The sequence below is a fragment of the Nothobranchius furzeri genome, chromosome 1, assembly GCF_043380555.1.
Source record: "Nothobranchius furzeri strain GRZ-AD chromosome 1, NfurGRZ-RIMD1, whole genome shotgun sequence".
Classification (NCBI taxonomy): Eukaryota; Metazoa; Chordata; class Actinopteri; order Cyprinodontiformes; family Nothobranchiidae; genus Nothobranchius; species Nothobranchius furzeri.
Window position 1 is genome coordinate 28,617,706 of NC_091741.1, and position 14,343 is coordinate 28,632,048.

The 14,343-nt window shown below is 43.5% G+C and overlaps 1 protein-coding gene across 1 annotated transcript; it reads right to left on the reverse strand.

The window, feature by feature from the left end:
• Positions 1–1,482: 1,482 nt before the first annotated feature.
• On the reverse strand, positions 1,483–13,978 carry LOC107378415 (cilia- and flagella-associated protein 100). The gene is made up of 13 exons (XM_070553232.1): positions 13,970–13,978; positions 12,261–12,480; positions 12,094–12,158; positions 9,606–9,769; positions 9,423–9,503; positions 9,170–9,327; positions 6,408–6,465; positions 5,555–5,591; positions 5,306–5,460; positions 5,078–5,207; positions 2,091–2,293; positions 1,908–2,001; positions 1,483–1,690 (listed from the first exon to the last, which is right to left on the reverse strand). Exons 1-13 carry the CDS (start codon positions 13,976–13,978, stop codon positions 1,565–1,567), a joined length of 1,500 nt encoding a protein of 499 aa, XP_070409333.1. The 3' UTR covers positions 1,483–1,564.
• Between the last annotated feature and the right edge of the window lie 365 nt (positions 13,979–14,343).

Consider the following 14,343-nt stretch of genomic DNA (forward strand, 5'->3'; position numbering starts at 1 on the left):
CACTCTCATGAAAAAATAACTTTTACAACTCATAAGTTAAATAATCATTGAATAATAATATGGTTGAATGAACAATTGTTACATGAATAGTAATATTGATGTTTGAATAATCTGTGCTTAATTCAATGAAGTTGAAATGAATTTTAATATTGCAATGAAACATTTTGATGTTATGATCAGTAATGTTTGGTTTGACAAGGATGAAATGAAATATATGACCCATATATTTAATCAGCACACTGACTGGACCAGACACATGCACTATATCTCAGTCATGCAAGTTATAATCAACGTCACTGCACATAGATATTTTCTTATCCACAAATCAGCATCTTCACATGTGAGGGAGGTGCGTATCTGAGTTTGTTGGCAAAACCCCTTTACAGGGCAAGTTCTGATTTATCAATAAACCAAGATATGGCCATGATTTAAAACAGCATCACTTCCTGAGTGATTTTGTTGAGCCAACTCTGACTGGCCATCGGAGGGAAACTCTGCTCCCATCGCATCTTTGACAAGCTGTCAAAAACCTTTTTCTTGCTACAGCTGACCGCAACCGGTCCCGTCAGAACAAAACTGAACCAACTTCAACTCCTATAGAGTTATTCCTTAGACACAAACAACTGTGATGACCTGGAGACATCTTGAGACCGGCCTGGTTGTAGTGCGGTTTCTCCTGCGGACTTCGGTACCTTTGGGGTCCATCCAAAAATCATTTTTTGCAGTGTAGGCACTGTAATGTAGCAAGTCCATTACACAGGTTTTTCTATGATTGAAGGATAAATGAAACCAGACTCAATGATTGTTTTAATGTTTATTTGAAAGGGGGAAGCGTTTGGACCTGTAAGAAGAGTTAGTATGAATATAGAAGATTTAAAGTGGTAAATAAATGATTGAATGTTTGTACTTACCTGTTTCCCTTGTGCTTCTGCAAGTGTTCCAGCTAAAAGAGTCCCCGGGGAGCTGGAGCACCTAAAGAAGGTTCTGGAGCATTCCATTCAGTAGGAATGGGAGGGGTGACCTGTGAAATTGCTCCAGGAATGCAGATTAGTTTCACTGAATGTTTTTAGGATTGATCAAGGATGTTTCTATTTTTGTATTGTAATTATTTAATGAGATCTTAGAGATGATGATTTAAGTATAATTTAAGAGTATTGAAAGATTGTATTTTTGTATTTACCTGTGTCTGAGTTTTAGGATTAATCCAATTAGGCACACCTGTTATAAATACAGCTCTGTGTTTGTTGGAGAGAGTTGAGTGTTGGATGGAGCGGCAGGCATGGATTTGTGCTGCCTAGATTTTAATTTTGTTAAATGTAAATAAAGTACACTTGGGTCTGCACTGGACAACGGCCTCCTCAGTATTACTTTTCCTCCGGAGCGCATGAGGGTCATTCTGACAAGTGCCTCGGCGCCACAGGCACCCTGCGACCCAGTAAGAGTAAGCGGGCATCGATGGCAGATGGATGGAGTTATTTATGTACGTTTTCCAGAAACAAAAACAGCTTTTGCAACACGGCAACTTTTATTTTGAAACATGAAAACAATTATTTCCTTTGTTTTTTCATGACGTGTCTTCAGAGCCAAAGAGATATTCCTGGATGTCCTCCTCAGCAGCTGTGCTGTCCTCAGTGGTTACTTTGACTTTCTGAGCTACAGGGAAACATCTGGGCATGAGTTTTCTCCCACTCTGAAAGAAAATATTCAAAGTTTAATGTTGGAAACCTGCTCTTGTCTATAAAATATTGTAAACAGAAATAAAACAGACATATCTCGGCAAATTTGCTCCAGTATCAACCTAAACACATGTGGCCCACAGAAGAAGGATTTAATTCTAAACAGAGTCACGATGTTGCTGATGAAACTTCACTGGAGGTCAAACACATTTCAGATAAGAGCTTACGTACTATTTTCTTTGAGTCAGCCAAGGATCTCTCCAGGTACTTCTTCATTCTTTCTTGTTGTTTCTCTTTCTGCTCTCTCAGCTTTTCTTCACGTTGTCTGCAGCACCATTTTGGAAGAAAAACACAATCATTTGTTGTTATGCTTAAATAAAAACGTTGGGCTAACCCTAACCCAGGATGCGATACCTGCTCCTCTTCTCACTGTCCTTGACCTTCTTGATCATGTCCAGTCTGTCTTGAGGGACGTCCTCCAGACTCTGCAGCAGGGACAACACGCGGTTCTCGATGCCGACCACCCTCTCCAGGGTGCTGAGGTTGGTCACCCTGTCGTCGACACAGCTGCGATGCACTTCTGCCACTTTCTCACTGAGAGCTTCCAGCATTGCATCCTGTAAGACCAAATCAGACCAAGAGATTCAATAATAACACTCATTATTTCATTATTTTAATGTAACTGCTGTCATATATAACATCCTGCTTTTAAATCAGGAACGTATTTATCGATTCAGAGCATTAATTATTGTTTTCTTCTTCTGCTCTCTCTTAACCCTTAAGGACCCGCGGTGACAATGGTGTCACAACCCATTTCAAACATCTGCAAAATAGCTTCTTGAGTCAAATATTCAAGTTTGAAAACCCCAAGTGACATTCTATCCACACCTATATTGAAAATTATTCTACTTCTTTATTTAATTGAAAATTTTTTTACATTTTGATGCATTTATTCCGATCTGTTTTCCAATTCAGAAGGAGCTGGGTTCTAAAGGATTAAATCATGCTCAAAAAGTCCTTGTTTTGTGTCAAGAATAAAAATCTGCCAATGGGGTAAGCAAAACTTGCTCGGCTATAGAAATCTTAAAACTAGCTAAATAATCAAATTTTAAGTTTATTTGCTAGTTTTAAGATTTGTAGAGAAGCAAATTTGCCTTCCCCCTCTGCAGATTTGTTTTTTTTACTGAAAACTCTAAAAATGAGATTTTTTGTTTTTACTTTCTTAGAAATCAGTTATTGCTGTGAAAGAGACACTCTTGTTAAAAGGATTTTCATCCCTAACGTCTACCATTTCCTAATGGAATGTCTTATATTATGCCATATTATTTAAAGAGCAAGTCACCCCCTACCAGATTCTTACTCCACTCCCACTTCCTGTTTGAAAAATGCAACAAATGCCGTTGCCTGGCAGACCGAGAGGGCGGAGCCGCTAGCAAATACACACACACACACACACACACACACACAGGCTCACAACAACATTGTGACATCATATGGTACCAGCTAACATTCTAGGGTACCTCTTAGCCAATGGCGATGGCAGATTTAAATTCAAATGCAGTGCAGAGTTTTTACCTGACAACGGCACAACACTGACAGTTTTAGGCAGGAAATGAAAAGTCAACTAAAAAGCACTAAAGTGCTAAACTATTGACGACACGTGTCTGCAGCACGATTAGATATAGTTTATCAGAAAACAAAGCTGATTTGGGGGTGACTTGCTCTTTAAGGAATCTGCGATCTGGTTGAAGCCTTCAGCCAAAACGACTAAAACTGCAGCGAGACATTCAAAAACAACCAGTAACCCTGTCCACAGAGAGCAGCCGTGCAGGATACCCTGGTCTGGTCTCGGGTCCGTCACAGAAACAGATTGTTTTTAATAAAAAAGAAAGAAAAAATAATAAAGGAACAATGCAACGCATCGTCACACTATCCCAGAGTTACCACAAGGAGCAATTTGGTTTGACGTTGGAAACATTTTTATTTGGCCTCATCTGGCCACCCCTGTCAAAGTTTTCTGGGGGCGCCCCTGTTTATAAACTGGGACCAGCTGTTTGGTGAGAAATTTAGTCAAGTTTAAATGTGTTTTATTCACTTTTTAAAGTCCATTCAATGTTGCCTTCGTTTTTGACTAGCATCAAAGCAGGACTTTTACTTTGTGGTCACCATAAAGGGTTTCCTACAGTAGCTAAACACAGATTGTAACATAACGACGCAAAGCACTTTGGTATGCAGGGTCACACAAGCGAGCCCAGATTTATTATCGTTTACTGTGGGTCTGAGTTGCTTCAGTCCGGCTAAAGTTGTCTTTTCGTCTTCTAAAGATTTTAAAAAAGCAAGAAACCAAGCTCTGCTGCTGGGGGAGGTGCTAATCGGACTCCAGATACCCAGATCGGATGTCGGAGAGGACTTTTTATCCCTTTTCCAAAGCCAGGTAACGTCGACGACCACATCAGACAGCTGGAAAGGGAGATGGGCTAAACTGAAGACAGAAAAAGCAAAGCGGTGGTAGTTTTGATGTGTAAGAGCAGGTTTTAACTGTGTGGAGCAGATCAAGAAAAACATGTATCCATCTTATTTTGGAGAAGCCTCACGGAGATACGCTGATACAGTCAACTCAACTGGTCAGCTGGTGAGATACTGGAAGTGGCGCACGCCCATCGGTTTGTATTGTGAGGTTTTGTAGCTAGTAGCAGTTTTTTTGAACATTTGAAGAGGATAAAAAATATTTACCATAGAAAAATGTACTCAGGCAGCTCAGGAAGGATGCTGTGCTGATCGCGTTTGTACTAACAACCAGAGAAAACGACATTTGTAGCTACAAGAGCGATATTTAGAACATGCACCTCCAGAGTGACACAGCGTGAGGCTACGAGGATCGGCACGTTTTCACCTCCTCCCCAGAAATGAGGAACCCAGAAGGATGTGACTGAAAACTCTTAACTTGAAAACCACCACAAACTTTATTTGTGCATTATCTTCATTTTATTGTGAAAACCCGGAGAGGAACACCTGCATCCTACTCCGTTGTTGGATTTGACAAACCTCCGGAGAAGCAACCCCGAGTAGCAAAGAGATCTGACAGCAGTCTCACAACGCCGGACACCATGCACACCCTATTCACTCTGGTCCCGGTACTGCTGCACACTGGGTACAACCATCACCGGTTCCCAGAGTTCGACCCTCTCTGCTGGGGTGCTGATGAGCAGGCTCCCCCGCCCAACGCTGAGCACAGCAACCCACCACCCCAGACCCCAACCAGACGACCGGATCTCCCTCCTAGCCTCCAGCCCCAGGAGGCCAAGCGACAACAGAGGTGTGCTACGACCCCTAGTCTCCCTCCGCCTGCTCCAATATGGTGTTAGTGCGTGTTGAAGACAGCTACTTTAAAACATTCTTACTTCATCTTTTGAGCTCAGTGATTGGACGAGCTGAACCTGCTGCTTCAGCTCTGAGCTCTTCTCTTTCTCCTTGTCGAGTCTTTTCTTCGCCTCATTGATCTTCAGTGTGATCTGCTCCTCCTCTCTGTCACTTCACACAGTGTGTGATGAAGAGGAGTGTAGTTAAAACAATATTCAAACAGTATCGGTGTAAGTAGAGCTAGACCAGACCAATGACCAGGGCCTTACATCTCCCTCCTGGTCGTCTCGATGGACTGCTGCAGCTGCTTCAGCACATCCTCCACCCGCGCCGTGTTCTGAATGAGAAACAAGCTTTGATCCGTCAGCTCTGTGATCAGATCCAGCAGCTGCTGTGGATCAGTGAAGTAAAGTTCTGCTTCATCCTATAAAGAGGTGGATAAAATAATTCAACAGGAGGACGGCCGATGAATACTCAGAGTGAGTTAAAACAGGAGGTTTGAGTCTGAGAAAACTGACCTCTGAGGTGTCAAAATCCAGTGTGGGATTCTTCTCTCTGGAAAACACGATGAAATCAAGTCAGACTCTCATGATTCTGCAGGAGTTTGTTATACAACTATGGATCAGGTTCTGTGAAAACAAAATGAGTCTGAATACAACAGCAAAGAAAAACGCATCATAACCTTTTTGGTGTTTAAATCACAACAAGTCAGTTAAGTTTCTACATATTTAAAGATAAAGTTCATGAACAGCGATGACTTGATTTTCCAAACCAAAGGTTTTTTTCCCCTAAATTTATTATTGTCACTTTATATAATAATGCCCAGCAGGGGGCAGTGAATCCCATCAGCACCCCCACATATTTTGCGTGTCTCTCCACTGGATTCATACTAGGGCTGGGCAATAAATGGAAAATTTATCGTTGTCGAAATTTCTGACTTATTGAGATAACTTTTCCCATGTCAATACATTTGATGATAAAAAACAAAAAGATGTGTGTAGGTTGGCAACTTTCATGTCTCTTTAAAGCTGTACCACCTTGAGCCACGTAAAAACGTGACTCACCGTAATACACGTGACAGCCCCATCTAGTGACATCGTCCATTTATCGTTATCGAGGTGAAATCCTCCATATATGGTGATACTGATATTAGGCCACATCGCCCAGCCCTAATTCATGCTAATGATAACTTTTACCATTGAAAGTACGCTTCTGATCACCAGCGATCTGTCATACCTATAAACGTCTGTGGGAGCTTTACACAGAGAAGAGCAGCATTATACCATGAGTTGATGGACAGTGAACTCTGCATTAAAACCATGTCTGTTTGTGTCTGTGCTCAGTTCGGGTTAGGGTTAGGGTTAACCCAACCTGGTCTCTCTGCCGGAGGGGGAATGTCTCTCTGAGCTGGACGCCTTTCCTTCCAAACCTGTGCAAGCAGCAACAAAACAAACAATCAGAATGAAACCTTTCTAACTCTCAGCTCCGGTGTCGGTACCAGATCTGCTCGGGGTCCTGCGCCTACGGATGACGTCTGTCACGATCTGCCCCTGCCCGCCTGACTGTGTTCCTCTCCTACCATGATTACCCTTATTGTTCTCACCTGTCCCTCGTTTACCTGCCCATGTTTCCCTAATTAGCCCTCTGTATTTATACCACCTGTTTTGTCCCTGTCCTTTGTCAGTTCATTGTTGTTGTTTGTTGGTGTTCCTGTTCATCCCATCCTGCCATTAAACCATTTTTACTTTTACTGAAGCCTGCATTTTTACCTCCTGCTCAGCTCATCCACACATGGTCCGCCGTCTCCACTTCCTACACCGTGACAGAATGAACTGACCAAACCGGGACCTGTGGTGAGCTAACACCTGCTCTCTGGAGGATTTATTTTTTTACTTTTTCTCCTTTAGCAGAAGGAGATTCTGGCCCAGGGTGTTGGCGCATCCTACCTGTTCTCCGGGGTGGTCAAGCCTCTGGGTGGGTTTCGGCGCATCCAGTTCGTTTCCTGTGGTGGTCGAGCCCTTCTCCTCTCCTGCTTTCTGCCCCCGTCCCGTTTTGTCATGGAAGCCGCGGATCCTGGAGCTTTGAGGGAGTTATACCCCCTATGCACGCCATCGTTCTCCGGGGTGGTAGGGCTGGTCTCCCCGCTCTTCTCCTGCTTCTCTGCACCCAAGCCTCTTCCTGAGATCCAGCTAATCATGCCGTGCACCTGCTCTGACCGGCTGTCGAGTGCCTGCCGCCGATCCTGGTCTTCTGGCGTCGCTTCTGCAGATTGTCCACTTCCTGGTCCACGCTGTGGGGCCTATGCCTGCAGGTCTCATGCTGCTGCAGCCTCTGCTAGGTCCCACGCCTGCTCCTGCAGTGCTCTGCCTGGGTCCCACGCCTGCTCCTGCAGTTCTCTGCCTGGGTTCCACGCCTCTTCATGTCCAGTCAAGTCTTCACGTTCCAGTCAAGTCAAGTCCCGTTCCAGTCAAGTCAAGTCCCGTTCCAGTCAAGTCAAGTCCCGTTCCAGTCAAGTCAAGTCCCGTTCCAGTCAAGTCAAGTCCCGTTCCAGTCAAGTCAAGTCCCGTTCCAGTCAAGTCCCGTTCCAGTCAAGTCCCGTTCCAGTCAAGTCAAGTCCCGTTCCAGTCAAGTCCCGTTCCAGTCAAGTCAAGTCCCGTTCCAGTCAAGTCAAGTCCCGTTCCAGTCAAGTCAAGTCCCGTTCCAGTCAAGTCAAGTCCCGTTCCAGTCAAGTCAAGTCAAGTCCCGTTCCAGTCAAGTCAAGTCAAGTCCCGTTCCAGTCTAGTCAAGTCAAGTCCCGTTCCAGTCAAGTCAAGTCAAGTCCCGTTCCAGTCAAGTCAAGTCAAGTCCCGTTCCAGTCAAGTCAAGTCAAGTCCCGTTCCAGTCTAGTCAAGTCAAGTCCCGTTCCAGTCAAGTCAAGTCAAGTCCCGTTCCAGTCAAGTCAAGTCAAGTCCCGTTCCAGTCTAGTCAAGTCAAGTCCCGTTCCAGTCAAGTCAAGTCAAGTCCCGTTCCAGTCAAGTCAAGTCAAGTCCCGTTCCAGTCAAGTCCAGTCTTCGAGTCCCCGTCTCCTGTCCAGTCTTCGAGTCCCTGTCTCCTCTGTCGTGTGGCCTTATGGGCGTCTGGCGGGGGGGGGGGGGGGGGGGGGGGGTACTATCACGATCTGCCCCTGCCCGCCTGACTGTGTTCCTCTCCTGCCATGATTACCCTTATTGTTCTCACCTGTCCCTCGTTTACCTGCCCATGTTTCCCTAATTAGCCCTCTGTATTTATACCACCTGTTTTGTCCCTGTCCTTTGTCAGTTCATTGTTGTTGTTTGTTGGTGTTCCTGTTCATCCCATCCTGCCATTAAACCATTTTTACTTTTACTGAAGCCTGCATTTTTACCTCCTGCTCAGCTCATCCACACATGGTCCGCCGTCTCCACCTCCTACACCGTGACAACGTCGCATTACGGCGCTCGGCTTTCACACATACGTTTTGGAAAGACATCAGCAGTTTGGTTGATAAATTCTTGTTTGTTACCACCTAAATGTTTGCTTTATAATTGGAAATTGTTAATAAAACATAATTTTATCTTTGTTTTGTAAAGAATGGGAAACTACATAAAACAACATCAGACTGCTAAAAAACACAACAGTCCTTATATGTGAAGCCATTTCTGTTTGTATTAATGTGGAATTTGTCCGTATAGTTCCTTAGCTGTTATGTAAAAACATTCATTCATTCATTATGTTGCTTGCTGTCTTTTCAATAAAGTTCTCATATTTTATTTAGCCCCGTTTCATCAAAATCAAGAGCTTTTGAGGGTCAGCGTTTATCAGTTGATATCTTTGCTTTTATTTTGCATTTCATTTGGAAATAAAAACATTTTCTCCATAAAGTGTTGATTTTTAGACTACAGGACTACAACTGCTAAGACTACAACCGTAAATTCGTTCTGACCAATCAAAATCTTCATTGTCAACGTGTAACGTTTACGAACGTGGCATCGTAACTTCCGAAAGGCTAACGTTCAGCCAATCATCTATTGTGACGTCATCAGCAGACGCAGGACCCCGAGCCGATCTGGTACCGACACTGGCCAGGGTGGTGTACTTGTGTGACCAGGTTAACATGTCTTTAAGGAAACACTCACTGTTCCTGGTATCCGCCTCGTGAAGCTCCTGGATCTGGTCTTTAACCTTCCATGCCTTGGCTCTCTGCTCCTCCTGCCACTCTGGAGGAGAAATCTTGAAGAGGAACTCTTGGTATCTCTTATAGTCTATCAGGATTTCTTCAAAATTGGCAATTTCACTTCCAAAACAAACGCACAACAGACATTTGTTAGTAGTGTGTTTCTCAAATCCACTTCAAGGAAAATCCTCTCAGTGGGGACATCAGAATACTACCTCTTTATGGAGCCTATTTCAGCAGCTAGCTTCTTCATCTGGAGGTTCTTCTCCCGTTTGGACTTTTCTTCTCGCTCAGAACTGGAACATCATTTGACCAGAATATGTTCAGTAGCAGCCAAAAAGAGAGCATCACTTTGTTTGCTGAGAAAATGAAACACGATTTCACGCCCGGGGGCTTACAGTGTTCTGGCTTCCACAGACTTCCTCTCATTCTCTTTGAGAAACTCTTCAAACTTCTGGTTTTCACTCTCAATGGTCCTTTCTAGCACTTTCAGCATCCTCTCCTCTTTTGCGAGGGCCTTGTCCATTTTCATGATGTCAGACCTCTTCGTCATCAGAGACAGCTGAGGAACCGAGGAGCAACAGACAAAAGTAGGTTTGCATCTTGGCATGAAGGTGATTTTCTCTCTGTCTCTCCCTAAAAGTCAACATCAAACTGGTAGGATTAATGCCTGTGAGGAGTTTACTGAGTAAATCTGCTAAATTTGTCTTCTTTTGCAAACAAGCTTATGATTGCTCATCTTTAAATTTTAATTTCCTTCAGGAGAAGGTAACGACTGATGCAAATTATATTTTCTTTGTAATCATTCACAATAATAATCAAATAAAGTCCTTCATTCATTGTTATTTTGAGTATTTGACACTGATTTGTAATTAAGGTGAGTGATTATGTGCATCTATGTGTTTGTCTGTTAGTAAAATATTTCACAAAATTTTTGGGCAGATTTCAATGAAAATTTTGTTTTATGAGCGCTGTTCCAGACCACACTCCACACTAGTTGGTGGCGGTAATGCACCATTCGTTGTTTGCCAACCGCCAATGAAACACCAGAAGAAGAAGAAGACTCGACGCCGGATGATTAACTGCTGACTGGTAGTCTCTAGCCCTCACTTATCTCTGCTCTTGTTCTCTCGTGTTTTTCTCTCGTGACTTGGATTAATTCTATTTTTGGATTTTACCCCACCTCAGGTCTGGATAATCATCAGAGTTTTCCCCGACACCGTTTTGGATTTTTATCTGGTTCGCTTCCTGGTTCACCCTCCTCCAAGTGCCGACCCGATCTCCTCCACCTCTCGCTCCCTCTCCAGAACCACACCGGTCCGGATCCCATTCCTCATTCACCTCTACCGCTCTACAAACATTACCTGGACTTACCCCGGCTCACCCCTCCCACACGCTTCTCGACTATCGTAAGTCCCTCAGCCAGCAATTCCCCTGCCATCCTACAACTCCCATACTCACCTCTGCTACTCTTCCCTCTAGACGCTGCTTCCCGATTATCCAGTGCGCCCTTAGTTCACCTTTTCGTCAATAAATATTATTATTTTTTATACAATCTGACTCTGATTCTGCATGTCCTGGGTTAGACTCTTGCCCCACAACATGGCAGCTTGATCTGAGCTGAGGAGGAGAGTCCTGTTGTTTTGTTCATCTTCATCGCAACAATGACAACATTAGATGACAACAGGTGCTCACATAGGTTTGTGCTGCTGAACATGTCTGAGCAGCTTGACCACGTTGTTGTGTGTCGGGGAGGAAAAATAAAAACAGCAACAGGATGTTCGGGAGGATTTGGATGTTTATTTTCTTTTGGGTTTAATGTTGAAGCACTGGTGATTGGGGCTGATTGTTTTGCAGACGTAATTTTCTGGGGTATTTAAAGGAAGCCAGGTGGAGACTTGGGGTTGGGTTTTTGATCTGTAAAAAGAAAGCAATGAAATAAAAGCCTGGGGAGCATTTTGGCTCCCAAGGAAAAATGTCCCTGTGCTGCAGTTTGCCTCCAATTCTTTCACCTTTCAGACCTTCTGGCTGCTCTACATTCTCACACAGCCACAGAGCCGTGCTGGTTTGAGCGTGTCGCTGCTCGCTGGAGTTAAATCAGCTCTGTCTGGAAGTTAGCTGGAAAACTTTCTCTTTCAGTCGTGAACACATTACTGAGCGGTTTAAATCTCAGTTTCTGGGCTTCAACGTCAGAAAACAGCTGAGTGAACTCGGCGCTGAGTGAGAGGAGTGTAGTTTGTCCGAGACAGCGGAGCTGCAGACACCGGGAGCAGACGCTGGAAAAAACACAAAGGAGGGGGCGCTTCGGCTCCGCGCTGACGCTGCAAAGCATTATGGGAGTTGTAGTCTTTGCGGTAAAATCGGCCAGCGGGTCAGTTTTAATATATTTTTGATAATTATCTCGCGGGCCACATAAAAATGCTCCTTGTGTCTGACACGTGTTCTAGAGTACTGGACCCCCCCCCCCCCCCACACACACACACACACACCTCCACCACCACCCCACCCCAAGGTGCTTTACAACACAGTCATTCACCCATTCACACCCTGGTGGTGATGAACTACATTGTAGCCACAGCTGCCCTAGAGGCACTGACATTCGAAGCTGCCATGCACAGGCGCCCTCAGTCCCTCCAAACATCACAAGCAGGCACGGTGGTTTAAGTGTCTTGCCCAACAACACAACAACATTGACAAACTGCGTGGGGCTCAAACCTGCAGCCTTCCAATTAAGGGATGGACATTTTACTCCTTTGGTACAATCATCCCACCAGGAAAATGGACTGCAGAAACCACATTTGACCACAAGATGCCATTCTTACATATTGCGCCTTTAAACCAGAAAATCTGACTGGCTTTGTATGTCTTTGTTTTGAATTAATTCACCTCCAAGACTGCTTTTTGTCGTTCCATGACGATTAAGTCATGTTTGCTTTTCTTTGTGATTTTTCCTGCAGACCGAACACAAATAAGAGTTAACATGTGATGATCTGACTGCTGCATACTTATAACCTTTTATAACATGAACTTCTCTACCCGTCCTCCTCCTTTACCTCTTTTCATCATAGGAAATTTCAGCTCATATGTGTCTGGTGTTATAGCAGGGAGAGCTGTTTTACTCTTGATTTGCTTTGAAATCTTCTTGTCATTTCCCTCCTCCCTCTCCTCCCCCTCCACGGGTCCTCCCACCAGCTCCTTCTCCAGCGTGGCCATCACTCTTGAAGCGTGGGCTGTCTTTTCTTCTACTGGCAGCTTCAGGAATTTACGCAACTCCTGAGCATAAGAGAGGAAAGACGCAAGACTTTAACTGAGCAAAATCTAATTTTGTTTCTGCAAACATGACATGAATTTTGTCACAGACAAGAAAGTTTCTTTAGTAAACGCAGCAGCGATCAAACCAACACACGCCCACCTTTTCACTGCTGTTTGACACTTTAAACCTCCTTATTTCTACACGTGAATAAAAAGAAGATTTTAAAAGTTATCTTTCTAGATTTCTGTAGAGTATTTGTGTCTGAAACCATGAAGCTGTCTGAAGAACATGTTTACAAGCATGCAGATTAATCGGATATCAATAAGGGTTGTGGCACGTGTGCTTATGTGAGCGAGAGAAGCTTGACATGACAAAAGCATGCTGACAACATCGCTCTCTGCCTCAGAAGCTCCACCAGCTCAGATCACAGGAGCAGGTGACTGAAACACAACAGTCACTCTACAAGTCCTGATATGTTATAAATCGGTCTGATATTTGGCAACAGATCAAAATGACAACTACAAATGTGATTTAAGAAGGTCCAGTTGTGGAACAAAGAAAACGCAGCTGTTTGCTCAGAATATGACTTAATGAAACAAAATCACAGCGGTCCCAACAAATCCCTTCCTACCAGGACGAACGTGGGTTAAATAAAGCATCACAAAGTCATCATCAATGATCATCTGATGCAAATATTTATTAACAGTATTTATGAAGAAACACAACATCTCTTAAATTCTACCTATAAAACATCTATGACTTCTACATCCACTGCAGCTGACATGCTTGAAGTATATTCAGGAGGACCATAAACAATGCAGCTATAACGACTGAAGTGATGCTGTGGACCACTACCCTGCACGTTTTTGCTGCCTCTCTGCTAATTGTAAATAAAAGTTGGAATCCACACAAGATGTCCTTTAGAAAAAGCTAACTACATATTTATATAATTAACTGTTGATTTGTTGGAGATATAACTTCCTGTATCATATATATTACGCATCAATGCCATTACTAATGTTCAACGCAATATTTCCATATTCATGTTAATTTTATCAAACATTCCTCTAAATAATTATTTTCCATAAATTTTCTCAGATGAACTTTGACGATCTGACGGATGCTCTCGTGATGCATTCTGGGCAGCGCATGACGTCAGCTTATTTATTTATTTATTTATTTATTTATTTATTACTTTTATTCCTCTTAGCTCACATCAAAATGTCAGATGTACGCGTAACGTCGAAACTGTTTACTAATTTAGGCAAAAATGACATTAATATTATTTTAAATGAAACTGTACAAACAGCTAAACGAGCTAAAGCACTAGCTAAACATTAGTGCACCTTACGGTTTAATTGAGAGATAAATGAGCAGGATATAATAAAACAGACAGTATGAAACATGGCTGTGGTATTATGAAGCGAACCCTGCTGCATTATTGCCATTCACAGACTCAAACGGAGCAACTTACCAGCTCTAGAAGTTAGCTAGGTGTGCCGTGTGTACCGTTGTCATGGTAACTGCTTCCTTCAACGTCTCCTCGGATTTTTTCCACTTATCCCCATTGTTCATTCAGTTCGAACTATAACGCGCGCGCACGCACACACACGCACGCGCGCGCGCACACACACACACCAAAGTAAAACTGGCTTTTCTGATAACAACAAAAAGACTGAGTCATCAGAAAAAGACAGCAGCACTTCTGCCTCCTCTATCGGTAGTGGTGCTTATTCACCACTAGATGGCAGAGACAGATCATTTCACCCAGACAAACTCAAATTCATTTCTTCAGTTTTTTGCCAAGAAATTTCGAGATTAATCGGGATGTCATCAAAGTAGCCGTTTAAGTGAAATCCGTGTCACTTATCTTTTTGTCCCTG

Coding starts and splice junctions, on each gene's coding strand:
- LOC107378415 (XM_070553232.1), bottom strand. Junction 9,770..12,093: donor GACAAAAAGCAGTCTTGGAG/GTGAATTAATTC, acceptor TCGGTTCCTCAG/CTGTCTCTGATGACGAAGAG. Junction 5,208..5,305: donor GAGACGACCAGGAGGGAGAT/GTAAGGCCCTGG, acceptor CACTGTGTGAAG/TGACAGAGAGGAGGAGCAGA.